At 39.6% G+C, this 27,720-nt stretch overlaps 1 protein-coding gene and 1 pseudogene across 4 annotated transcripts; one reads left to right on the top strand and one right to left on the bottom strand.

The window, feature by feature from the left end:
- Positions 1-491: 491 nt before the first annotated feature.
- On the bottom strand, positions 492-27,720 carry DPH5 (diphthamide biosynthesis 5). 3 transcript variants are annotated; one of them, XM_080915398.1, is made up of 8 exons: positions 27,611-27,720; positions 27,293-27,450; positions 23,347-23,471; positions 16,268-16,376; positions 11,313-11,433; positions 8,395-8,434; positions 5,207-5,310; positions 492-1,013 (listed from the first exon to the last, which is right to left on the bottom strand). In XM_080915398.1, the coding sequence occupies exons 2-8, from the start codon at positions 27,425-27,427 to the stop codon at positions 802-804; spliced, it is 846 nt and encodes a 281-aa protein (XP_080771524.1). In that variant the 5' UTR covers positions 27,428-27,450; positions 27,611-27,720; the 3' UTR covers positions 492-801. The 3 variants fall into 3 exon arrangements, with proteins under 3 accessions (XP_080771524.1, XP_080771525.1, XP_080771526.1); XM_080915399.1 differs by lacking the exon at positions 27,611-27,720 and adding an exon at positions 21,274-21,361 and having other exon boundaries at positions 27,293-27,424; XM_080915400.1 differs by lacking the exon at positions 27,611-27,720 and adding an exon at positions 21,274-21,361 and having other exon boundaries at positions 23,347-23,467; positions 27,293-27,394.
- Positions 6,035-7,419, top strand: LOC308420189 (trifunctional enzyme subunit beta, mitochondrial-like; annotated as a pseudogene). The gene has a single exon. The product of its transcript is annotated as a trifunctional enzyme subunit beta, mitochondrial-like (transcript).

The raw sequence follows: 27,720 nt of genomic DNA, 5'->3' as shown, positions 1-27,720 counted from the left end.
ACTTACTTTTGAAGCTGTCTTGAGCTGAGTGAGGGACACACAGATTAACCAGAAAGCTCCAGGAAATCTTCCTGCTCTCCTCCCACCTGGCATTAGGGTTACAGCTATACACTGCCACACTTGAATTTTTACATAAATGCTGGGGATTGTCGTTCTTCAATGTTTGCACAAGAGCAGTTTACCAATTAAGGCTTGTTCTCAGTCTCTGACAGCTGCCTTTTAAAATAAAGATTTATTTATTTTATGTATATGAATACACTATACTGTCTTTAGACACACCAGAAGAGGGCATCAGATCCATTACAGATGATTGTGAGCCACCATGTGGATACTGGGAGTTGAACTCAGGACCTCTAGAAGAGCAGTCAGTGCTCTTAGCCACTGAGCCATCTCTCCATCCCAATAGATACCATTTTATAAAGGAGATTATAAAACATTATATGAAGAGTTAGCAATATTTTATTTGCTTTTCTTACTGATTCATGCTGCTTTGTTCCTGAAAACCAGAGTTCAAGTGATTCATTGTCTAATTTCCTCACGTTATTCTTGGTCCCAGACTCCTTGTGTGGACTCGGTGCACTTTTCCAGCTTGGTCTGTACCCCTACAAGTAGCAACTGAGGACAATGGCAGCTCACAATGGGATGGGGGAAGCTGCCACAGGAAACCAAACGCTGTCGCTCAACCTGCTTCTTCTTGGTCATTTCTGTTATATTTTCTTCATAAATGACAGAACCAGGCCACTTGTCATATAAATAACAATCTAACAGAAATTATTGTGAGACAACAGAAAATGTCCATGTTCAGGATCCATCAATTCCCTGGGATTCCGGTATAGAGAAGAGACTTAGCATTTCCATCTCTAGAGGGTGCAGGTTGCCCCCTGTAATGACCAAAGAATGCAATGGTTCTCCCAAGCTCACTGTACACATTTGTTGCAAAGTGCCTGCTGCAATTTTCTGGTCTTCAGCTCCAACTCTGGCTAAGCCCACACAGAGTGTCTCCTCAGTGATTGCTGCTTAAACAAGGGGGGAGGGGAGGGAGACAGAGAGATGCTGCAGATCAGTTCGGCAGGTGCATCTTATCAACATCTTACTCAAACAGCAGTATGACTAGTGCATTGAAAATGCCCTGACTCCTTAAATGTCGCTACCGGCTCACTGCAAACCAGTCACTTTACCTTTAGGAAATTTCAAAGATTAACCCGAGCTTATATTTTAATACCTTGAAAAAAATTAGCTACATTTGTACTCCATATAATGATAGAACATTTATCTTAAAACAAGTTCTGAGTGTACATCTTTATGACTCATGTATACTATAAATATTTGGTTAATTTTATTATTTGTGTGTGTGTGTTGGTGTATGCACACATGTACATGTATGTGCTTACAGGGACCCATGAAGGCAGAAGAAGGAACTGGACCTCCTGAATCTGAAATTACAAGTGGTTGTGAATCATTCAATTTGCGTGCTTAGAACCTAACTTGGATCCTCTTTAAGAACAGCTTGTAAGGCTGAATCATGCCTCCTGCACCAACACACTTATATTTTAAATAAATTGTTGGGATACATTTATACTAAGATACAGAAAAAATTATAAGACTCACAAAACTTCCCAGATGTGAGTGAGTTTCTGCTCAGCCATCTAATCAGTTACAATACTAACTTACATGGTACACCGTATTAACAAGGGTAAACACAATGAATACAAGAGTACCTAATAAACTATAGAGACCATAACAAATAATAGGCATTTCTGGAGATGTGGGCTTTTAAATTCAGAAAAAAAGATCCTACTTGTCTTTTCATGGTTATTCGTTTAGGTACTACAGCTGAAGAGTGGACTTCTTATTGCTTTCATCCTTTAGTTAAGAAAGCTGTCCTCAGTCTGTTCCTGGCTCCCTCAGATGAAGATGTAGAACTCTCAGCTCCTTCCCAACCATGCCTGCCTCGATGCTGCCATGTTCCCACCTTGATGATAATGGACTGAACCTCTGAACCTGTAAGCCAGTCCCAATTAAATGTTGTCCTTATAAGAGTTGCCTTGATCATGGTGTCTGTTCACAGCAGTAAAACCCTGACAACTACAGAAGTTGGTACCAGGGACTGGGGTATTGCTGTGACAGCCTGATTATGTTTTTGTTTGGAAGAATGTGGATTTGGGGACTTTGCATTTGGAAAGCGTGGGATGCTTTAAATAAAGCTTAATGGGCCATCCTAGTAAGAATATTAAGACTTTGTTACTGAGAGTGATTTGAGCTCTTCAGACCTGGCCCAAGATGGTTCAGTGAAAAGAACTTCAGTATGTGACCTAGAGACTGTTTTTGTAGTATTTTGGTGAAGAACATATCTGTTTTTGCTCTTGTCTGAAGATTCTACATGAGGCTAAGGTAAAGAGATTTATATTAACTGCATTGACAAAGTCTCAGATCACCTATCCTAAACTTTGTTCTCTGGTTAAGTCTTATGAAGAGCATTTTAAACAAGCATAGCAAGCTGATAAAAGGAAAATATAAAATATATGATTCAAGTATTAAAGGGGTACCAGAAAGTGAAAGGGAGCTGAATCCTGTGTTCAATACTGAATTTAATTAAGGGAGTAATGACCTTGGGGCAAGATTCCACCCAGCTCCATTTAGACGCAGGCATGGTAGTACAAATCTTTAATCCCAGGAGGCAAAGACAAGCAGAACTCTGAGAGAAGACTAGCCTAGAACAGAGCAAGTTCTAAGTTAAAAAAAAAAAAAAAAAAAAAAAAACTTGAAGCCAGGTTTGGTGGCCCACACCTTTAATCCCAGTATTTAGGAGACAGGCATGCAGATCTCCTGAGTTCAGTCATTCTACAGAGCAAGTTCCAGGACAGCTAAGCTTAGACAGCGAAGGAGTTGGAAAACAGAAAGCTGATGATAATGTAATAGAACAAGGGGGCCATGTTCCAGCCCCAGCAAGCAGGAGAACTTTGGCCATGTGGCTCTGGTTTTAGAGTTCAAAATAGAAGGGATTATTAGGACAATTGATGACGGTTAGCTGGCGCTAAGAAATTAGTAGTGATTAAGAAGAAACCAGCATCACCAAGGTGAAATCTTCTGGGAAGTGTTTCCTGAGGGCACAGAAGCTGTGTTCCAGAGATAGCCAAGGCTGTACCTCATGCTGCAGCTGTACTTGGTAGTGTGTAAGAGTCACCCAGGTGGTACTGGTTTTGAAGGCATGAAAGCATCATGAAGAACAGCTGAGGCTTGGCACTGTGAGAGCCCATGGAAGGCCGTTGGTGAAAGTATAGCCTCAGTTGCTGCAGCTGATGGTCTAAGACTGAAGGAGTCATAAAAAGGAGTTGAGGCTTGGGACCATGAAGAGCCTATGAAAAGCTATTGATGAAGCCTAGTTGCAGCAGAAGACCCCAGTGTACTGGAGATGCCAGCACCATGAACAGCAACGTCAGTGGAGTGAATTAACCAGAGTGCTACAAAGGGCAGAGCTGGAGAATTGATGCCAGCCCTTTGGAAGAGCTAAGAAGATAATGTGTAGATCCCAGACATTGAAACAAACACAGAAGTTGCCTTGGAGACTCCAAGATGTTCAAGATGCCAGAGCTGTGAACTCTGCTGAAGAAAGATGCTAACAGGAATGGACCAGAGAAGAAGAAAGAAGTTTGTTGCAGTCAACAAAGATTAAAAAACAAACTGAAGATCTAAAAACTGCTTTTCCATCAGATACAGAGATGTAGAGTTTGGAGTTTGCCCATTTGGTTTTCTGTCTTGCTTTGGGGATTACAGTTAAGTGATTGGATGAATTTCAGACGAGACATTGAACTTTAGACTTTTAGCACTGTTGAGACTGCTATAGACTATGGGGACTTTGGAAGTTGGACTAAATGTATTTTGCACTATGCTATGTTTAAGTATGGCCTCCACAGACTTATGCGTTTGAACAAGCCTATGGCAGCCAGGAAGTGGAATGTAATGGTTTACATATGCTGGGCCCAGAGAGTGGCACTATTAGATGGTGCCGCCTTGTTTGAGAAACTGTGTCACTATAGGGGTGGGCTTGGACACCCTCATCCTAGCTGCCTCAGGATGCCCAGTCTGTTCCTGGCTTCCTTTGGATGAAGATCTAGAACTCTCCTCCTGCACCATGCCTTCCTGGATGTTGCCATGTTCCCACCTTTATAATGGATTGAACCTCTGAACCCTGTAAGCCAGCCCCAATTAAATGCTGTCCTCTATAAAACATGCATTGGTCATGGTGTCTGTTTACCGCAGTAAAACCCTAACTAAGCGGAAGGAAGGAAGGAAGGAAGGAAGGAAGGAAGGAAGGAAGGAAGGAAGGAAGGAAGGAAGCTGTCCTCACTGACACATGATTTTAAAAAGAAGCAGGACAGGATTCACATAAGGCAAAGAGGGCACACAAGGAACACAGTAGGGATAAAATATGCAATGACTGGACCAGCAAGATGGCTCAGGAGGAAAAGGACTTGCCACCATGCCTTGATGGCCTGAGTTCAATTCCTGGGACCCACATGCTGAAAGGAGAAGTGACTCTTGAAGGTCCCCCCCCCACCTCCATACGTACACTAAGGCAAGTGTGCACACACATAAAAATATACATGGAATAGAAATGTAAATATATAGAATGATCATCAAAACTACCTCAATGCATGTTCTCACGAGAGGTCAGGTGCTCAAAAGACGGTGCCCATGGGAGAATTACACAGGTATATTCAGTAGTTCTCCGCAAACAGTGTGGTCCAGACACAGTTTATTGTATACCACACATTTGGGCTATCTATTAGACGTGTAAGATTAACTCTTGTCTTTATCCTAAAGAAAACTATTCTATATTTCTGTGTTGAGGGAAAAAAAAAGAATAAATGTATTCATGTAGATCATATTGATTAAAACTAAGTGGTGTCTAGCTCTCTATTTTATCAAACATTTATGCATTAGCATTTTAACACAAAACCTGATTATAAGTCCTTGATAAACAGTAATTTTTAAGAATTTAAATTATGACAGTTTTAGTATGAAGAGCTTGAATCCAGTAGGATTTTAAATAAAAAACAAAAAGCAAATAAACAAACAAAACAAGAAATATGTAAGTAGGTAAAAGTGCTGACCCTGCTTCAGGGTGGTTTGAGTGTGTATCAGATATGTCATGACGTACGTATGTATAGGGGATAAAGTAGGACTCTCACGGGGTTCTGAGTACCTGGTTCTTCCCCACGTGCTCTCTGATTTTGAACAATCTCTAGAAGCTGCTGTGCTGCCTGGTTCACACTCATGTAACGAGGAGGCTCATAGATCTTTCTTCCCCTGTAAGCAGAAGCCAGATGTCAGTGTGCCGTTCAGGGCAGAGCCTCCCCAGGTCCTCTCGAGTGGCACAACCCTCACTCGGAAGTCTTCACATGACACCCACTGCTGTAGAAACAAGTCTGGGTCCAGTGACAGTTTCTTAAGCCGTTTTCCTATTGTTTTATTTCAGCTGTCCTCGGTGACACTGCAACAGTGGCAGGATAAACATTCTGACACGGATGCACCTTTATTAAAAGTGATGCTTTAGGTACAGCCACCCCAACAGTCAGCAGTCATGGTGGGGTCTGCACTGATCATTTTACTGCTCCACAATTCTCCAAGTCAAAACTAACTAGCAGAAGCATAACAAATACTTCACGTACATGAAAGAGTTAGAGGCAAAATTGGTTTTAATAACATGTAAACATATTTAATCTAATATCACCACAATATTATATTTGAATATCTAATTCACAAATAAGCATTAAGCATTGTTTTTATGCCAAGTCTTTGAAATTTGGTAAGTACTTTCAGCACATTTTCACTTACTATGTTTTTATCAGAGTTATTTAACATGTATATAAAATATATTGTCAAAAATAGATTTCTGAGGATAAGCTGGAGGGAGGGCATAACTAAATATATTGTACATGTGTATGAAATTCTCAAAGGATAAAAATATATTTAAGAGTCTGCACTTGACCTTATTGGCAGCAGCAGTTTTTGTGGGCTCTAAGATTTCAGAATGACTACCATCTTGACTTCCATTTTTAGAAACCTTTCTACTACGTTAAAATGGGCCCTCAGATTTCCTCTAAGACCTCTGAGCTGTTCTCCTCAACTACAGTCTTGCCCCAGACCAAATCAAAGGAGACTTTAGCAAAACCCAATATAAAGGATAGTGTGGTGGTGGAAAGTGTCAGCATTCCATCCCTGCTCTCAGGCGCTTTGTATACAGACCTAATGCCACAGGACTTGGCTAGAGCTGCACTTCTGGACCAATATCCCAAAGAATGTTGTTGATTATATCATCTATTGTATAGTTATTCAGGAAGTAAAAACAGGCAATGTGGCTAGAGAGGCTGCCCTGGGAGCTGGCTTCTCTGACCAGATTCCAGTCCACACCTTCACCATGGCTTGTATCTCTGCAAACCAAGCTATGACTACAGATGTTGGTTTGATAGCTTCCAGCCAGTGTGATATCGTCATATCTGGTGGTGTTGAGTTAATGTCTGACGTCCCTATTCGTCATTCAAGAAATATGAGGAAAATGATGCTTGATCTCAATAAAGCCAAGACTCTGGGCCAGCACCTGTCCTTACTCACTAAATTCAGGTCAAATTTTCTGTCCCCTGAGCTCCCTGCAGAGGCTGAGTTCTCCACTAATGAGACCATGGGCCACAGTGCAGACTGTGGCCTTTGCTGTTTCTCCAATGGAATGGGATGAATATGCACTGCGTTCTCATAGTCTGGCCAAGAAGGCACAGGATGAAGGTCATCGTTCTGATATTGTACCTTCAAAGTACCAGGAAAGGACACAGTTACTGAAGATAACAGGATCCATCTTCCTCACTGGAGCAAATGGCCAAACTAAAACCTGCATTCATCAAACCCTATGGCACAGTGACAGCTGCAAATTCTTCTTTCTTGACTGATGGCCCTTCTGTGATGCTGATCCTGTCAGAGGATAGAGCTCTGGCCATGGGTTATAAGCCAAAGGCATATCTGAGAGATTTTATATATGTGTCCCAGGATCCAAAAGATCACCTTTTGCTTGGACCAACATATGCTACTCCAAGAGTTCTAGAAAAGGCAGGATTAGCCATGAATGATATTGATGCTTTGAATTTCATGAAGTCTTCTCAGGTCAGAGTTTAGCTAACTTTAAAGCCATGAATTCTGATTGGTCTCACAAAACTACAGGGATAGGAAAACCAAGGTTGGATCACCTCCTCTGGAGAAGTTTAGTATCTATGGTGGATCATTGTCTCTGGGACACTCTTTTGGAGCCACTGGCTGTTGGTTGGTCATGGCAGCTGCCAACAGAGTGAGGAAGGACGGAGGCCAGTATGCTTCAGTGGCTGCCTATACAGTGGAGGACATGGCCATGCCATGACTGTGGAAGCTTAGCCCAGATGACTGCTCTAGAAGGAGCAACTGATTTCCGCAGCACTCACACTGGGCAATGCTACTTCAATGCACTACCAAGTGATACCTGCAGTTCTTAGCTCCTCTTAGGAAACAGCATTTGTGGCCTTCTCTTAAACATTTTTCCATCAAGCCTTGCCAGCTTCAAGTTTTCCACAGCTTCTGCTCTGTTCCAGACTATCCCAGATATGTGTGTGCAGTTCTTGTTGTCTCTTGTCACAGAGACTCATGAGTGTTAGCCACTTGGAGAGAGGTTAGCTGAGGTTTAGAATCATCTTTGTAACATTTGAAGATTCTCCTTGTTCCTGTCTGTGTCATAGATATATATTTCTTTTCTCTAAAATACAAACCGACGTGCCTAAATGAACTTACTATGGAAAAAAAAAATCTAAGCATCTCTTAAAACCGAAATGCTTAAAGACATAGATACCATGTTGGGTGACCTTAATAAAGCAGACACATATTAAAGCTGTCTCAAACAACCTGAAGGTTTTGGAATTACTAGTGTAAAATTAAATACAAACTTGGGTTCCTCAGCTTCATCAGCTGTATTTCAGGTGCTCATTGTCATGTGTGTAGGAGCTGCTGTGGTGCACACTGCCTCACTAAGAGGGGACTCTGTCCTCATATGCAGGAGAAGTGAGCCCCAAAACAGCAGCAACCAGAAGCTGATGTCAGACTCAAACCAAGGTTTTGAACTCCCAACAGTTTAATTCATTCCACTCACACTTACTGGACCATCGTTAAATGCCTGTCACTGTTCTCAGTGTTGGGCCTATGAAGTCTACTGTTCCTTCGTCCTGCTCACCGTGCTCCGTCTTTTCTATGACTGAAATATTTACCATGAAACTGTTCTGGGAGCTCATTTCTCCAGCATCTTTAGACTCGTAACTGAAGTAGAACTTATGGACTTTGTCAGTGAATTAAAACAGATGCGCTCATCCTCAGCAGACTCACCTGATGAGGTTCTCCAGAGACTGCTCCTTCACTTTGATATCTGTAGGAAGTAAAAGCCAGCTCTTTCAGTTCAGTTATGTTCCCACAAACCCTTCATCTTCCAGAGCCCCCTAAATGCTGATCTTTGAGTTTGTGGTGTCTCTGCTCATACCTGTGTGTGACTATTTTCCTATTAGGTTGGAGAGGAGTGGAAGCTTGTGGCTGTGGAAAGGCCCCCATGCTAGAAAGCAAATGAGACTTTGGCCCTGACCCTACCATGCAGGGATCTAATTTCCTGCTGGAAAAGGTGATAAGGGAAAGCACTGGGTAACAGGAGCATGTGTGCTGCCTAAGAGCTAACAGAATCTCCGTTTTCAGCTGGACCAGCTGGTGACCACTCGCCCAAATGTCTGCTTGGACTCCTCCACTGCTCCGTGTCTCAGGCATCAGACTAGAGAAAAACCGTGACACTTAAGTCGAAATTAGATTCTTACCATATCTGAAAAGAAATGTTTGCTTTCTTACAAGGGGCACAACATACCATAATAAGGAATGAATACTTTAGTAACAGGGCTTCTGGGTTCTATGCCAGATCCCGGGTACAACAGTGACCTGCGCACAATCGCTGCACTCATGATGTCTGACAGGGCCCCAAGGCAAAGATTTGGTTTTTAGCGTAACACTCCCACTGATGCTTGGCTGAACTACTTGGGAAATGCTGAAAAGCCAGACTGACTCTGTCCTCACAGGAACTTCACACAAGGCCAGCAGCTGCTTCCTGCTTTACATGCAAAACGAATGGTTCAGCCAAAGTTTGTTTCTGTAAAAATAAATACGTTACAACTGAAGAGTCTCTGACAGACTTCTACAACTTTCTAAGGTGATAGCAAAAGCTTTTCTTATTGACAAATACTAAAAAACTCTTATCTCATTTTCAATGTCTATGGTTCAATGTTAAGTACTTCACACATGTGAAATATTATTTAATAGTTCTATTTGCCTGGCACATAAAAAAATAAATGCTATTGAAAAAAATGGCCTGTGATACAATTAGTAGAAGTCATATTTTACTTTAAAAGATGTCTTCAATACCAAGGTAAACAGCTCTATTAACTCATTTACCTTAAGCTTGTAAAATGTAACAAGTTTACTGACAGAGATGTAAACCAGATGTCTACGGAGTATGTGGACACTGCTCCCTCTTACCTACTCCCAGGCCCGTCTGAATCCATGTTTAGGTAGTAAGTTATTTCATGCAACCTTTGTTGATTTCTACTCTAAAGCGTTGTACTTACATCGATGTAACTAGTGCTCCACTAACTTCTGATGTTACTTATCTCTTGTCTCTAAACAAATTATAAAGACTTTGTGGTTTCTTTTGCTCCCTAATCCCTAAAGAGGTAAACTCATAGCTGGAATTCAACAACTACGCTCTGATTTAAATGCTGAGATCCATGGCTTCAGAATTTGGAAGCCTGACCCTACACGCCACACCCAAATAAATAAATTAAAGAAGACAAACAACTGTCCGAGTCACTGCTTCACTGTCATAAAGAAACGCCAGGGCCAAGTCTCACAGAACAAAGCATTTAACTGGGGCTGGTTCACAGTTTCAGAGGCTTAGTCCATGACCCTCATAGCAGGCAGACATGGTGCTGGAGGAGGGAAACCTCAAAGCCCACCCCCATTGACACACTTCCTCCAGTAAGGACATACCCACACTAACAGGGCACACTTCTTAATCCTTCTAGTCCTTTCAAGATTCCCACTCCCTGGTGACTAAGCATTCAAATATATGAGCTTATGGGTGCCATTCTTATTCAACGATCACAACATAAACAACAACAACAACAAAAACAACCAGCCTGTGATTTGGGGGTTGGTGCAAGTACGCATACTTGCTACTTACATGGATGAATTGAATTTTACCCATGGGAGCTTCAAAGTGTAAATCGAGAACTAACTCTACAAGTTACCCTCTGTCGTCTACACACATGCTGTGGTATGCACATGCGTATACACACACACCAAGAGAATAAATAATACAAAACTTTACCACAACTAGTTTGAGAAGCACTACTCTTACAACCCCATGAGGAAGAGTTTGCTTATTTATTTCAATTTGATAATATGAAGGCAATAGCCAAGAACTGCTTCTCAGTATTTTCTACCTGGTAAGCAGAGACACTAGGATTTCATTGTCTGGTTCCAACTCTAATGATCATTTCAAGGTTAATTTAAGACGCCAGCTGTGTTCTGGGCATCTGGAGGAAGGTGAACATTTGTTTCTAGTACTCCTTTCTAGAATACATAAGCTTAGCAGGGGCTCTGAGGCAGCGACTTGTTAAACCTTGTGATCACTGCTAGAAGGCAAAGCCCATGGCATCTGAAACTCAGTACGGTCATCATGGTGCACAAAGCAGTGCTAGCCATCTGTGTTACACAGGAAATAACATTTGAGCGGGACAGTCCAGGGATGAGAGCTGGGAATAATAGGTCATTTAGAGTTTGTTGTTAACCAGTAAATGAACGGCACTGGAAAAAGCTCAATATCCAACATCATCTGCAAAACAGCTTCTAACAAAATGTTGGAAGAACATTTTGTGATTTTGATACAGAATATCCTAGAAAATGCAGAATGGTTGGTGACAGCTACATGTCTGCTAATCTGTAAGAATGACAGACAAATGTAAATACAGACTTTTGGAAAGGATCTAAGATTATAAGAGGGAGCAGCGAATCTCAGCACGAACATAGGACTTATATGATGTTTGGTGCTGAGCATCTAGGAAATTGCTGCGTGCTTTCAGTGGCTAGCCCATGTCCTTTCCCCACCACCCTACCTAGCTATTACACAACAGTTTTAATTCTATCGTAAAAAGAAAATAAGAGAATTCTGACAGTTGTACTGTTGAGGTAAGGGGTCTTCCAATGCTTACCAAGTAAGCACAGTGTGTGCATGCCGTTTTCTCTGTTCTTCTTCACCTTGTCAAAGAAGCTCTCTGGTCTCCAAGTGTCCGTCCAAAAAACAATAGAAACAGTTTCTCCGAACTTGTACAACTAGAAAAATAAAACATTACTTAATGACATGACAATCACTAGTGTTTTATAGGTCAAGAACACTGAAATTGGGTGGAATACAAGGCTCAGGATGAGAGAGGGCTCAGCTGTTGATTGCTAGGACCACAGTGGCAGGGGACACAAGTCTGTGAAGCTACACTAGCCCACTCAAGGGCAGTGAAGTTTTAGAGGCTGGCTCTGTAACTCACTACCTGTGCAGGAACAGTGCCAATACATCCTTCCCTAGCTATGACCATCGAGTGACACATACATTATTCACATGATCAAGTTACATATTAATAATAGTTAATAATAATTAATAATAGTTTTTATAGAGGCATTGTACAAATGCCTGTTTTCCAAAATAATGTACAGTAAAGCCAATGCTAAAGTTATAGAATGACTTAATTCTTCAACTTAAACAATATAATAAGATTTGTAAGAAATTAGAAAAGTGTAGACATTAAAATCTAGAAATGTGTCACAGATTAGAAAGCATTTAACTTTCCTAAGCCTTGTGCTCTTCTGTGAAAATGAGGAATTGTGTCCCAAGTGGGCACTGCTGATGCTGTTTCCTGTACTACAGCTTCCTTCTCACCTTGGTTTCAGAAGCTGTGGCAAGAGGTGCCAGGAAGCAGACAGGAAGGAAACGAGCAAAGGTAGGGCACTCAGCGCACCCCGCCCCCCACTGCTTCAGAGCAGCTAACAGTTCTCAGGTTTTGTATACAGGGGTCTTAAAAGCTTTGTCAGTCACCGCATTACATCTTGGGTCCTAAAGAGATAATCATCATGTCCCTAGTACACTACAGACTCCACTTTACCTATCAAGGAGCTTCATTCTCAAAGCCCATCTGAAAGTTATCCAAACAAATCATCCTCAGAGAAGCCATGCTATTCTGCAGCAGCTCTGTGCCATGCACATAGTAGACAGAGGTTTAAAATGATGAAGAAATAGATCTGGACTCACAACAGCAGTTAGCTGTTAGGTTATGGTTAGCTGTGAGGTCACTGAGAAGTCAAATGACATCTTGGATCCGGAAAAGAACCTCCTTCACAGTGAGCACAATCAGCGTACTTGAAAAGATCGAATAACCAAGTGCACACCGAGTGCCTCGTCATGCCTCGAAACACAGTCAGGGCCTAATACGTGATGCAATAATGTTCATGATGGCTATGTGAAGATGTTCTGAACTGATGTGTATTGACAAAATCCAACTGCTCTCTCTATTAGCTGAGCTCAAAAAATACTAAATATGCAAAACGACTCACAGTAAGCTACATTTAAAATGAACAAGCTCAATGAGACATTTTAAAGAGGCTTTGTCACCTCCCATCAAACTTGAAATACTTATGCTATTCCATAAAAATCTTCAGGAGAAAACTATTTCACAACCAGGGAAGCAAGGAAGTTTAGTTCTTCATTCAAAGAGAGAATGATCAAGCCTTGAACAGAGGATTGGGATGCTAGTCACATCTAACGGAACAGGAGCATTCTCTGTGAAAGACTGGGAACTGCATTTAGGACTCTGATTTATAACTGTAGCCACTCCTGTGGCAAGGGTGCAAACTTCTTCAATGAATGCTGGAACATTATGCAAACAATTTCACCACTGAGATGTCAGTACCTCAAGGAACAGAAAGACCAGCACTCTGCGTTTCACAATCAAAGGTCTTACCAGTAAACGGTAAAAAGCAACTAGAGCAAATCGCAGTGACAAGAACTGCAACCAGCTAGCTGTCTTACAACTCTGGCCTACATGCTACCATCATTCTTCCTGACATTCCATTGTTAAAGGAAAAAAAAAGAAGAGGAAAACAACCAGACACTCTGTAGGTACTAACTACTGAGTCAGAGAGAGGAGGTGCACAAGAAAGATGCTGCTAGGCCATAACCAGTCCTTGTGGATATGACACGTGGACCCTACCCATTCTAAGAGTACAACATTTGCCACACTCAGAATAAAAAGCACCTGAAATAGTCTTCTGAAGGACAGACTGTGAGGTGAGGTCAGAGTTAAATAGAAAGAAAGGATGAAGGTGTAGGGGTGAGATGAGGAAGAATAAAAGAGACAGACTATGTAACAGGATGTCTTCAACAATATTCTAGAAAGACGAATATGTGACTTGCCTCTTATCTGCAGCTCACATTTCTGATAGCTCCCAAGTGCCCAGTCCCACCAACTCCAGCTGTATAACTCAGACACTGACTACTCAATTATCCCCTCACTGCTTTGAGTCCTTGACACCATTTGTCTGAGTGGCTCTGGCAGCCTCCTAAGTCACCTCAATGACTAAGCCCACACCACTGCCTTCTACTCACAAGTCCAGACACAACACTGTTCCATGCATTCAGTGTGTATGTACACATGTGCAGACATGCCTGTGGGGCACAAAGACAACCCGTGGAAGTTGGTTCTCTCTTTCTACACTGTAGGTTCTGGGCATTGACCTCAGGGCATCAGGCTTAGTAGCAAGCACTTTTACCTCCTGAGCCATCTTGTACAGTGTAAGCACTCAGTACAGATAGTCTGTAAAACCCTCTCTATATTTAGGATTTAATACTTCTTGTGTTTAAAATATTTTTATGGCTAACTGTTTTTTTTAATGTGATAAATTAAGAAATCTGTTATATATGCATATATGTATGCATATACATATGTGTTGCAGTAAATACTAAAACAGAAATTGCTTATCTCTTTATCGGCCCCACAGTCTCACTCCGTGGGTGCCACTTCTAGTATGGAGCCAAGTGCACAGACTCTGTCACTTGGTCCGCAAGCCGTATTCTCCACAGGGCTCCCTTCCCTGGTGGTTTACACTGCCAGCCCTGGTGCTTCTGCCCCAATAGAATTACCACCCCAGTGTGTTTCTTTACCCCAAATCCCAACACAAACACAACTCTAAGGCCCGATAGCTTTTCATATGGGTTTATATATCAAACTCTCAATCCACAAACCCTCTACACATAAATGGAACTGCCCTTCTATATGAGATAAAAGTCCTATAAAATCCTTAAAATATTTATAGCTACCTAAAGCCAATTAAGTTCACCTGGATCTATTTCATCCTTATCTATCTCCATCTTTGTCCTTTTTTCCCCCTTTCTCTCCCTTCCCCTCTCCTCTGACCCTCTCTCTCCATCTCCCTTCCCCTGTCCAATCACCGGCTCTCGCCTTTATATTATTAATTAAATGGGAAGGTTCAGATGAAGTCACCTGAGTATGTGACTAGGCAGCCCTTCTTGGGGAAGTGGAGTTAACATTACAATACAAGCTGCACGACAATCTACATCTATCTATCTATCTATCTATCTATCTATCTATCTATCTATCTATCTACCTATCTATCTATCTGTCTATTGATCAACCGATCAATCGATAAACTAGAAATTGTAACTTGATAAAAAAAAAAAAAAAAAAAAAAAAACCATTAAGCTCCATACGTAGGATAAACCTGCAAACAATAAGTAAAAACAGTCAGTAGAAGAACCAAAAGGTCCACCACAAACCACAGACTCAAGAGCAACAAGTTTTCTTGTCCATTCAGAGTGCTGCTCTTACCCTGAATGAACTTTTTTAAAATTGATATTACATTGATTTTCGCTGATACTAAGATTGTGAACATGGCTACATGAGGTACATATGTTGACTATGACATGCATGTCACAGAAGAACCACAAAAAGACAAGCTGGCAAGCGTTGTAATATACATTTTTGACAAAATGGATACAAATTCCTACAGCAATCCACCTGTAATAATAACTAATACCAAGGGGTTAAGTACCAAAAAAACTTGTGTAAACGTTGTATGTGATTCTTTAGGATAAAATTATTTTAAAATAGATGGCAAGTATTAGTCAATAATACTAAGATATTCTTCCAAAGTAACAAATAGCTGGTTTTAATATCCTTTTTAAACATCTGTTGAATATGAGATGGCGCATGTCTTATCCTGTACATGGGGATTAGAGGACAACTTGAAAGAATCAGCTCTCCTTCCACCATGTGGGTGGGTTCCAGAGTTCAAACTCAGACGTTATTCAATGAAGCATCATCTCGTGGCACCAAATGAGTCTTTTAAAAAATATCTCTTCATAGGTGATGAATTTCAGCAAGATATATCAGGGAAGGTGTTACTTCACGGATTCCAAGATTCTTTCCCTATTCAGATCCATAGAGATTTGGAGTATATCCTCATAGACAGTTTCTTACAAAGCACTGCGCCTATGCAGGGACCACAGCTGGTGTGAATTATGCATGTCTGAGTATCAGAACAGATATCACACTGGGAAAGTGGCTACCAATAGCTTAAGAGTAAATCCCAGTAACATCAACAGAGCACTCTTTCAAGCTCTCTGAGCCACAACTGTTAGAGTTAAAAGTAACTAACTACACACAAGCACTTGTGACATAGCTTTAATGCCTTCATCCCTGGCTTACAGCTCTGTATTCATTTAAGAAACACAGCATCACTTGCTCTCAGTGAAAGAGAAAGGGATACTGTGTGGGAAACTCAGGCTCAACTCTACTGATGAGGTCACTGAATAACTATAAAAGCATTTAGGAATACTTAATATGTTTAATCTTTCCTTTTTATGTATGTACAAGATTCTGAAGCTAAATTTATATGGACTGTTGAAAGCAAGGGCTAAAGGAAAGCTGCAAGAAAGATAATAAATTATAGGAAAGCAGTATTTAAAAATCCAGCATATGTTGATCATTGTTGTCAAAATTTTAAGTTTTACAGTTTATGAAATAACAATAAAATCAAGTTCTAGCTAATAGGAAAACAATATTTTTGCATATTCCATCCAACACTTCCTTTGCAGCATTACCTGTAAACCACAGCAGCCTACAGCGTTCATTATGGAGGCATTGTGAATAACTTGGTAAGGGATGCCCAACTTTGTTGCTCTCAGAATAAGATCACTGTGTGTTGTAGCCCTGTAGTGAGAAAACAGGTTAAGTGAATGGCATTAATCTTCTATCCTGGCTCATGAATTCAAGTCAAAGAGACAACTGTTCTTCCTCAGATTCTACTAGGCACCTGCAGTGGTCCTTTATTTGGTCCTTTTAGGGATGCAGTGTACGTCTATCCACATCCCTCACAAGATGGAATTCCATCTACAGCACTGACAGAAAGGGACATGCCATGTCCTGGTGTCTGCAAAAGATGCTTAGAGAATATAAACTCAGCAACTTGATTCCTGTCTCAGGACTTACTTAAATTAGTTTTAATAAATTTTAGCTGCCCATTAGCAATGAATCCAATTGTCATTTCAATACATGTATATGTGTAATGATCAAAGTGACTTATTACCTCATTTATTGTGTTGTGCTCAGAATACTCAGAATCTTCTCTACTATTTATTTTAAAATCTCCAGTTGTCACCAACCACAGTTTCCACTACGTTGTAAGTTATTAGAATTGCTCCTGTCTCAGCTTCATCCTGTGCCCAGTAACCATCCTCACTCCAGCCCCTTCCCCAGGACTCTGTTCAAGCACTGGGAAGTTCAGCTGATATCTATTTCTATACATTAATGCTTGGCTTCCACATGTAAGTGGGACACTTTAAACGACTGAGTTTTTCCCTTTACACTTCTACACGTGGTACAGCTAAACCAGTTCTTCTGCCCCACTGGGATTTGTTTTCATATCTAAAACTAAAGGTAAAATACAGAACATGTTCACAGCCTGCTGGTCCTTCAATGTATTATAATTCTGCCTGATAGAATTCCATTTGGAGTTTATAATTGTGTGCAATCTTTCTATTTGTAGTCCTTTTCAGTCTGGTTACTGAATATAATGTGTGTGTGTGTTTTCTGACTGTTAACTTTCCTTTTTGAAATGTGTGATTATACCTAAGTAGGCTGGAGGTGGGATGGGGGAGGGAGTATATGTACATATAAATTGAATACTGTGACATGTAATCTCACATCAATTTAGAATGGCATTACTAAAGGTTTTTTCATCTTGATAAAAATGCTAAGCCCTACTGGGGAAAGCAACATTAGCATGTTTGAGAAACTACTTAGAAATAAGCAGAATCTGTCAACTGGTCAATGCATACTAAGTAGGAAGATCAAGGGCTTACACCCCATGAGGCAGCCAGCTACAGATTAAAACATGCCCACTAGGGAAGCTGTTCTTAATCACACACATAAAATAAAACCAGTATAAAAATTATCAGCAATTTCATTTATAGTAAATGTTTAAAAAAATAACAAGAATGTCAGATGTAAAGAATGTTTTTAATACTACCTTGAACAGAATCTTACTACCTAATTTAAGTACAAGGAAAAGTAAATTAGTTATTGGGTGAGGGTGTTATTTTTTTTAATTTAAATTACTTTATGGGTGAGTTACTTAAATAGATGAAAGAAGAGGTGGTTTAAAATTTATCAACATCACAAATTTGAAATAATCAGTAAAGAGCATACACACAGATAGGTTTACTGTTTACCAAAGGTAGGAACTGAGTTATGTAACTAGAACTAGTAAGGAAATTTTACCTTAACAGCACACTTGTTATTTGGAATTCTTTTAAAGGCGATCTCAAAAGAAAAGATGCAAAACGATGTAACTGATGGAAATACCCAGGTACATGAAGGCATCTCCAGCAGTGCTGCCATGACAGGGTGGGGTGGGCAGGGGGATGGAGGGTCTGCCAACCTGAAAACTGACTATTTCAACATAGGCAGAGACAATCAAGAGCTTTCAGAAACATTATAAGTTGAAAACTCATTTGAAAGTTTCTTTAATATGCTAGAAAATGTCTGTAACTACAGATCTTTATTTTTATTTTAAAACCTATTTGAAACAATCTACCATAAAGAAATAATGCAAAATATAAAAAAGTAGAAAAGAAACTGAATGTCAGTACACATTCGTATAAGAAGCTTTTTGGAAAGACAAACAGCTTTATTTGTATTGCTGAACAGAACAGACTAATACATTGATGCCATGTACTGACAGGTATTAGGTACCAAATGCTGGTCAAATACATTACATTACATGGAAATCACCAAATGGCTTACATAAGGACCCAGAGAGGACAGGTAAATAAAGGAGCACCTACACATATGTTCCATTAAGAAAAAGATACACAGCATGAAAATAAAAATTACAAATTCAGTATATATATTTCTAGTTAGTGTTATGTTAAAATATAAAATGAATAATGAAAGAGAGCCATCATTTGAAAGGTCTTTAATAGTAATTCCCTCTATGGACAGTCAGAGGCAGACTGTCTGATGCTCTTGGTGTACCTCCACATGTCTAAGCTGGGTACTGATGTTGTACCTCTCAGAATCAGTAGAACCACCTGGTTAATTTCTGCTTCCCTTTCAATAACCTGGATACAGGGGAGTGGGGCACTTATGCCTTTTAATTATCTCCTTAAAGGACGTAAATAAGACCATGGGAGACAGTGATGGGTAGGGATGATGGGGTGCAATCCTGTGAAGGTTTGTAAATCTGGTTATCTGGGAATATTAAGGTGAATGTTATCTATATTTTACCACAGTTCAAAAACTTAAAAAATTTAAGACTGCACAACTTAATTTCTTTTCATAATTTTAAATTCTAATTATTAAATTTTGTATGCATGGTATTGTGTGTGTGTGTAATACATGGCACACATGTGGAGGTAAAGGATAGCACTCTGTGGGCTCCAGGCTGACAGTAAACATTTCCCTTCTAAGCCTTCTTGCCAATCATCTTTTCACATTCCACTCAAGTAAACAGAGGTGCTTCCACGTAAACTAGAGACGTTTTTGTCATACATGGTGTAATAAAAATGTTAGCGTCTTATTGCATTTCATGCTTTTCCTGCTCTCATCAGGTCAGTAAACTTGCTCTTTTGGCCTAACGGATGAAACAAAATTTTAGTGTAGTTACGTGCCTTCAGTCCCACTTAGTTACTCAGAAAGCTGAGGCAGGAGGATCACTTGAGCAAGGCTAGCCTGGACAGCATACTGAGTTCTCATTTTAAAAACAAAATAAATCTCAGAAACAAACCAACAATTTGTTTATTGGTTATTAATTAATTTATTTAATTAATTAGCTTTAATGACAGCTTTCTTAACACCCCATTTCCAAGTATATTCCAGCAGGAACCAGAAAATAGCTACAGTATAGGAAACATTACTTAAACTTGAACCTAACAAAAGTTATGACCCGTCACTGAGATGGGGCAAATTAATTAAAAGTTTCAAAGGAACAAAACAGAGTGGAATAGTCCAAAGAAACTATGATTAGCAACTGGATGTCACCTGGGAGGTGGAGGCCAGAGGACCAGGAGTCCAAGGCTAGTTTAGGACACTAAATGGAAGCCTGGCTTGCAGGAGATTATCTCAATCCAAATCAAAATAACACAGACAAAAGCCAGGCAGTTGAACATGTCCTCAAATAGTGCAATACTGCAAACACACCGGACAAACAGTCCACCGCACGACTTCCAGTCTAGCATAACAATGACAATGGTATCCTGGGAAAAATAGGGACTCACAGAATGAAGCATGGCACTGAAATTATCAGGCGGCTCACTACATCAGAGTTTTTTGTTGCTGTTGTTTTTTGGTTTGTTTTTTTTTTTTCGTTTTGTTTTTTGCATAGCATTCTCTCCCTTCCTTCCCACTGCTCACCCTGCAGTCCTCTCTTCAGAACCTTACCCAGATCCAAGTCAACACCCACTCATGCACATTCTTCTACTAACACGTGTCTTTTTCAGCTTCTGGAATGTCATCCTCTTGTCTTCCCCTCTGCTCTGGCCACAGAGCATGGAACCTTTCCTAAGGCTTTTTTTTGTTTCTAGGCTTGGCTCCTCTTCTCTAGGAATCCTACCCATTCCTCGGGCTTCAAATACCACCCATATACCAATGACTTCATGACCACAATGATCTGCTTTCCTGCTTCTAGAACCAGTCCTTAAGTCAGAATCCTTTCCTTCTTTCTACATATCTATTAAATCCAGTGTCTTTCTTATAAATGTTCTACACTGTTCTTTTCTTCCTTTATTAAAATCGCCCCTGCCTCCTCAAAAAGCTACTCACACTAAGTCAAGCATTTTAAATAAAGAATTATGTTCCTAGCTTTAAAAACCTCCACAGGTTTACCACTGTACTTCAAATACAGTTCCTTATCCCTCCAAAGCCTGAAAGAAGGATGGCTCCTGCTTACCTGTCACACCCTCCCCTCCATCATGCTCTAGCTGCTGTGGCCTTCAGCACCTAACCACCAATATAAAGTAGAAACTGCTCTGCCTGGAATGACCTGCCTGCTCTAACCTCATTTCTGTCACTTGCTTAAGTATAACTTCCAAAGAAAGGCATTTCCACATTCCTCTGTGTAGATAAGTCTTTTTCGACTTCTTTCCCCACCACTGTACAGACTTCCCCAAATTTATTTTCTTTTTTTACTGTAATTACTGTTGGCCTCTCCCACTCAGCCATGAGTTGTATGTTGCCAACTCAGTGAAGTTCAAATGAAAAGGATCTGGGTGAACAGATAACTATCAGTTCAAAATATGCTTGTCTTTTCTTTATTGACTTTAGGTAAGCTATCCCAAAGTTATTCAAGTACTACTAATTAGTAGCAACTGCATGCCAAGTAGTATGAATAAAACCAGAGAGCTAGAGACATAAAGGAATAAATGCAAATACACAAGAGTAGTAGAGGCACATGGTTATTGTAAAATATTGTGAGGAACCTTATGAAAGCTGTCAGAGTGAGGGTCTAAGTCTAAAGTGTCCCCTGAAAAGACTCATAGACTGTGGCTTGTCCCCAGCCATCTGGAAGGCTATCTGAGAGGTTCTGAATATTTTAGAAGGTAGGACCTACCTGAAGGCAGATTGCTGGGGGCAGGTCCTTGGTGGCATCTTGTCTCTGGCCCCTTCTGTGTCTATCTCATCCTCTCTCAGCTTCCTGTCTGGCATGGAATGAAGAAGCTCCTCTGTCACCTCTACCTCTGTCATGATGTTATTATGCCCAAGAGCATGGGGCCAGGCAACCCCAGTTTGGAACCCCGGAAACCATGAACCATAATAAATCTTTCCTCTTGTTGCTCTGTGGGGGACTTCAGTCACAGTTACCTAAGTTAACTAATACAGCCATCAACAATAGTCTCCATCTGCCAAGTGGAGCTATAACTTCAGGTTGGAGTGGCAAAAGACTATAGCACGGAGAGACATGAGCTGCAGATGTGGTAGCCTCTGATAGACATGCTCAGCGGAGGAGCCTGATCTCAGGTGTGAGATGACATCATCAGTTGGCTGGCATGAGCGTGGTCTCAGTTGAAGAGCAGGTTTGGAAATTTTAAATACTTGGCTAATAATGGGACTTGTATAGTTCTCAGCTGAGGTTTTCAAATTCTTATGGTTTTAAACATACAAATTTGACCATAACATGGGAAATGAGTTAAAAGTCTGTATGTCTATATGCAGAGGGATAGAATATAATAACCTGGCCAAAATAATGGTATTAAAATTAAAAAGAAATGAAAAAAATATGAAAATCTGGCCAATAGTAAGTAAATAAATAAATAAATAAATAAATAAATAGATCAAAAGCCAATTATAGTTAGTGTTCCTCAGAATATGGTAAAAACTTTTTTTAAATGTGTTTATATACTCATAAATTCTCTAAAATACAAAAAAAAACTATTTAGAAATATTGTGAGATGAGACAATATGAAGTATAAACTCAATTTTTTGTTTTATATCAGTAGATAACAAATTTTACTTTCTAATTGGCTAGACTAGTTTCTAATACTTGCTCTCAATTTCTCTACTTATTTCACCTGGACTGGAAAATCTGAGGGCTAATTCCAGTCTAGAAGCCCCATTTTAAGCAGCAATTTTATTGTACAAGGGACACTCTCAGTGAGTGAGCTAGCTCATCAGGTGACTGTAAGAACTGCAGAGCTACTATGTTAGGAGTCTGGGCCAAAGTGTCTCTGTCAAAGACACAGATTTTGGACAGATGGAGTCGGTGGATTACTGAGAAAATTCTGTAAGACTGGTAAGATTTTGTATTTTCTTTTTCATTTTATTATCCTATTGCTCAGAAGAAAAGGAAAGGTACCATGAAATTTGAGTAAGCCTTAATTTTAAAGAAAACAATGTTGGACAGGGGCTAAAATAATTTAAATGTTTATAGTGACCCCCCAATAAAATTTACAATTACATATAATAATTATACAGACTCTCTGGCCCTACATACTGACATAAATTATTTTCTTTAGGACAGACGCACACACATGTAACTCCATTGTTTTGAGAAATATCCTTGATGGTGGGCCCAGAGTGATTTAATTGTCCTTATGTTCCCCAAATCTGTGACATAAATCTTGGGTCACCAGCTGTAGACAAAGAACTCTTGTGTTTAGCTTGACACTAGAGATTGATGATGCTTGACTAGACAAGTAGAAACCCATCTTCTTAGTAATGAGGAGGGGCAGTGCTCCCAATGGAGAAGGGACATTGAAATCAGAGGTTTGATAAATGATAAATCTGAGGCAAGTAAGTGACAGCATTATTGCCAAATATTAGATTATTAAAAAAGAAGGGGTGGGAGAAGCCTAGAACAAAGGAAGCCAAAGATGGTTGCAATTATCAAAGCAAATGGCAGACCTGACTTTTGAGAGTGTAGAGACTTATTTAATAATGACACACTAGTTAAAGGTGTCTAACCTTGTATGAAAACAAAGGCATGAAAGAAATAAATGCTGGAGTCAACACTTCCTAGGACATACTTACAATGGCATCTTTATCAAGTAGATGGTCTTCACTGAAAATTTAAATAAACAATTTTAGGTAAAACTCGGGTAAACTTAACAGGCCCTGGCAAAGAAATGTTTAAACAGAATAATCATTGCTGATAAATAAGGAACTCACAATGTCTATTTACACTTACCCAAATGGATCACCAACCACAAGGAATGCAACATCACTGACATCTGCATCCTTAAAAATATTATCTGCTTCTTGTTCTACTTCTTCTCTGTCAGCAAGTATCAATTTTCTTCCATAGAACTCTTCCTAAAGATATAAGTAGGATATTAAAATATCAAAATGATATACAGCAGGCGAGGCTTTAATACACATACACTGTAGAACAATGGCTGTCTAGAACTAGGTGCAAATACTGGCAAGCATCCAAACACAGATCATTCAATACAACTCATCAGTGAGCCAGTACTCCATATCATGATGCAATTAAACTCTGTCTTTGGGGCCATCATCAGATCCCTAGAGAAAGCAGACCTCTTAACATCTGAGGCCTCAAAATTTGTGTCTAATAGACTAGGCAGAACACTAAAGGATGAACAGAGAATATGTATTCATGAGCCCCATTCCAGAAACATGAAAATATGGAATACATTAACAATAATGATACATGGTAGTGCAGATGTTTCAACCAATGTCTACAGGAACATTTTTGCTGTGCTGGATAAAATAAAAGGCAACAACAATAAGGAATGACAGAAAGTTACAATTTAGCTGTTCACAAAGAAGTGAACAGTCTTACAGAATTACAGGGGAAAAGTGAATTTCAATACAAAATAAGTTTCTATCCAAGCTGTTTTGTCAATTAATTTCTTGAAGTTTAATTTTAGAGAAGAAACCCAGGAGAGTGAGCCAGTGAACTGGTATGATACTGATTAATCATACTTATGCAAGATCATATAACTGAAACTGAAATCATATAACTAAGTTCCCATGCAATTCAAACATGGAAGGGGATGCATAAATACATAAAATTATTCCTTCATGTTGAGAAGTCTGAGTTATTATAAGTTGCAGAGACACTACAGTTGAAGAGCAGCAGTACCCAAGACTGATCAAATAAGGAAATACAAGGCAAACAAGTATACAAAGATAAATGCTACAACTCCAAATGTGGGAATTATTTCCTAACACCTACATAAAGTCTGTTACTCAGACGGGAAACAGCCTCATCCTATGGAACTGTTTCATAAGCTCATAATGACACTATTTACATTAATTAAAATTAAAGTGCATTCTTTATCTTCACCTTTGCTGTATGTCTTTTTCATAATCACTAATCTTTACATGTTTAACTTTGACTTTAGAAACCAGAAAACTTACACTCACATGATGATTATACCCATATATCTCAGAGAACATACATGATCATGGGACATCAAGGTACAATGCTCTTTACTGAACGAATGTACCCTGAAAATAACCAAGCCCCATGTCACCAATGTAATGCTAACAGTAATCTGGTCTCCTACATAGGGAGATTAGAGGGCAACTGGAAGGAGTTGGTTCTCTCCTTTTATGATGAGGGCTCAGGGACTCATCATAAAAGGAGAGAACCAACCATTAGATTATGGGTTTCCAGGGCGCTGGTTTAGATAAAATCTCTTCAGCTATTTACAGACATACTTTTATAAATTACTTAAATCCTTTCATTAAGTTTTCTTAGGTATAACGCAGACAGACCATGGACCACTTATAGACTGTGCTGCCTATACATCTTTATTTAAAGCACAGATGCATTCAACCAATAAGCATGTAAGATTTAAAATATCAACAGAAATTACCTAAAGGAAGTTAAGTTGCGTAAGCCAAATCTGAAAATCTTTCCCAGATTTGCTGTCTCTATATTAACACTACAACAACAGTGATTAATGTAAGAATAGGCAAGCTTAGAATTTCTTTAACAGCATCTGTATTTGACTTTTATAAAATCTTGACTGGCTGATTATTAATAAAAAGAAAGCATATGTTCATTATAGAAAATAGAATTATCTATCTTTCCCTGCAATATAATTATTTATAGCTGAAGCCAGACTTTATATAGATATAAATCAACAATTTCAAAAAATCAGTTTGTTTTAACAAAAAAATGTGGAGATGAGAAACAGAAGAATGTGATTGAAGAGAAAGAGGTTCGACAATCTTACTTGAAATATAAGGTATGAATTTATAATCGACTGACTTAAGGCAGATGGTACAGATGAGGTCCTGTGGCTACTCAGGAAGAACAGGAACTAAGAACCTGGAGGACATGAAGACAGTACTAAAGGAATTGTGATAGGATAAGATCCAGGCCAAACCACTTTGCTTGTTCTAACTTCTCTGTTAGTGATTCCCAAGGTTATATCTTGTGTAGTTGTTGTGTATAGCTAAGGATGCAGAGAGACAGGATAAAGGTCTGGAAGGATGATTCTCAACTCAGAGCTACTTTAGTTTGTGCCTTGCTCCTGTCACTATGTATGATGCTGGACAAGCCTGGGAGTATCTGTGTGCCTACAGAACGGGAGCAGTGACTATAGAGGGCTCGGAACTGTACTCTGTGGTAGGGTGCTTGTGGGTATGAGAGATCCTGGACTGAAAGCCAAGCACTGTAAGGAAAATAAACAAAACAGCAAAATAAGTGTCCTAAAAATATCAACATTTATTACTACAAAATAACAGATATTCTGGTACCTTAAAAATTACACATAATTTACTTATAGGTAAGGTCAGCCCAGACCCCTAATAATTACATTTATGGGGTTTTTTTTGGGGGGACCTTGAAAAATTAATATTTATTAACACTTATAACTTACAAACCATTTTCACATACACCTTAGTATGTGAAACACTATATACTTTCCAATTGGTTATTTTTCTTTGACAAGTGAAAAAAACTAACATCCAGAAATTTGGAAATATATCTGCTAACAGCTAAAATGTCTAAAACCTTTTGTGTGGACCCTGTTCTAAGCCTAGAAGACAGACACATCTGATGTCAATTTACATGTAAGAAATTAAAAGTAAAGGAATTGTCAAGGACATGTCACAGGTAGAACAAGCTATGTCTTCATTTTGCTCTAAGCTACTGTCTAAAATTCTATTCAATTAACCTGCCAATCTGTTATCTATTCTCTCAGATGGCTTTTTTGATCACTGATCAGAAATCATCTTGAAGTGTAAACACCAACAAGTATGGCCAGCTAGTCAAACTGGCAACTAGACACTTTTTTTTTTTTTTTTAAGTGTGGTCAATTTAAGAACAAGCCTAGTTTAGAATTCAAAATTTTTAACAAAACTCTGAAACCTTCAGAATTCTCTGAGCTGGGAGTTTGAGAGATATGACCAGATGTTCTGTGACTCACACTTTTATATGGAAGACTTGACAATTAAAAAACTCAAAAAAAAAAAACCTCTTCCTCTCCTCCCATAAAAACCCATCAGCCCAATGTGTTTATCTTAATATATGGACCACTTTGAGTTTGACAACCAACCAGAAACTGACCCTTCTGCTCATGTATTTTATTTACGTATTTACCCTAATGAGAACATGCTTAAGGTATATAATGCGCTCATAAATCCTCTGGTTACTTAGTCACTCTTTATGTACATGTGGGAATGACAGCTTCCTGAGAGAGTGTATGTAAGGTTTCTTTGACTATGTTGCAGACAAAAATGAGATCTCTGTTCCCTATGGAAATACTTCAAAGGAGGAAGCTTTCAGATTGCTTGCTGAATGTATAAGCAACTCATTAAAGCAGTGTCAGCACCTCATTAGCACTCAACGTGGAAAGGATTTCTGGCTAGCTCATGAAATTACGGATTTGATAACTATCCCCAGGAGTGTAAAATAACTTTCCTTTTAAAAAAAAATTATTTACTGGAGAAAGGCACAGAATTAGACTTGTAAAGTAGGAAAAACTCGTTTCAATTCCCTGAAGTCGCTGAGTATGAGCAAGACCTTAATGAACACGGTGTGTGTTTTAAAGGGTCTAAAAAAGCAGACGCTTAGAGTCTATGCAGTCTAGTTAGTGTACAAGAATCGGACGCTAGCTGACGTCTTCCCCAGAGACCGGGGGACTTTAATCACGTACCAGGGCTTCCTTCCCTACAGTCAGGACTGAGGTGTAGGCTTCCAGATACACACGGCTGCAGCGTCTCACAACTTCCAGGCCCTTGACTGTGATGTCCTTGGCATCTCCCAGGCCCAAGCCGATCAAGTAAAGCATTCCGAACTCCAGGGAGGGGGACACTGCAGAGCGAAGTGAACAACAAAAACGTCAGCTAACACCGGGGACATGAAGATGAAAACCAAGGGTGCACCGCGTGTGCGTCTGACACTCATATTCTGCACACTCTTAGAAATGTGAAATACTGAAATGACCGTTTTAGATAAAGTGTAATCCAATTACCCGCTTAGAGACTCGTAGGTGATCCGCTAACGGCCCTCAAAGTCTCACTGCAGCCTTTCAATAATTGCAGACCCCAAACCACGTGCCCGTCATGGAGACAAATCTTCCGG

This window comes from Micromys minutus, assembly GCF_963924665.1.
Source record: "Micromys minutus genome assembly, chromosome: 4".
Taxonomy (NCBI): Eukaryota; Metazoa; Chordata; class Mammalia; order Rodentia; family Muridae; genus Micromys; species Micromys minutus.
The sequence above is the reverse complement of the archived record's forward strand: the minus strand, read 5'-3'. Positions and strand labels throughout refer to the sequence as shown.

Bases quoted from the DNA above. Each gene is read 5' to 3' on its own strand.
- DPH5 (XM_080915398.1), bottom strand. From the start codon at position 27,427: ATGCTTTACTTGATCGGCTTGGGCCTGGGAGATGCCAAGGACATCACA. The intron at 23,472-27,292 runs GTACGTGATTAA...TTATATCTTTAG, and splicing joins CTGTAGGGAAGGAAGCCCTG to GAAGAGTTCTATGGAAGAAA. The intron at 5,311-8,394 runs GTGAGTCTGCTG...TTCTGCTTACAG, and splicing joins TCTCTGGAGAACCTCATCAG to GGGAAGAAAGATCTATGAGC.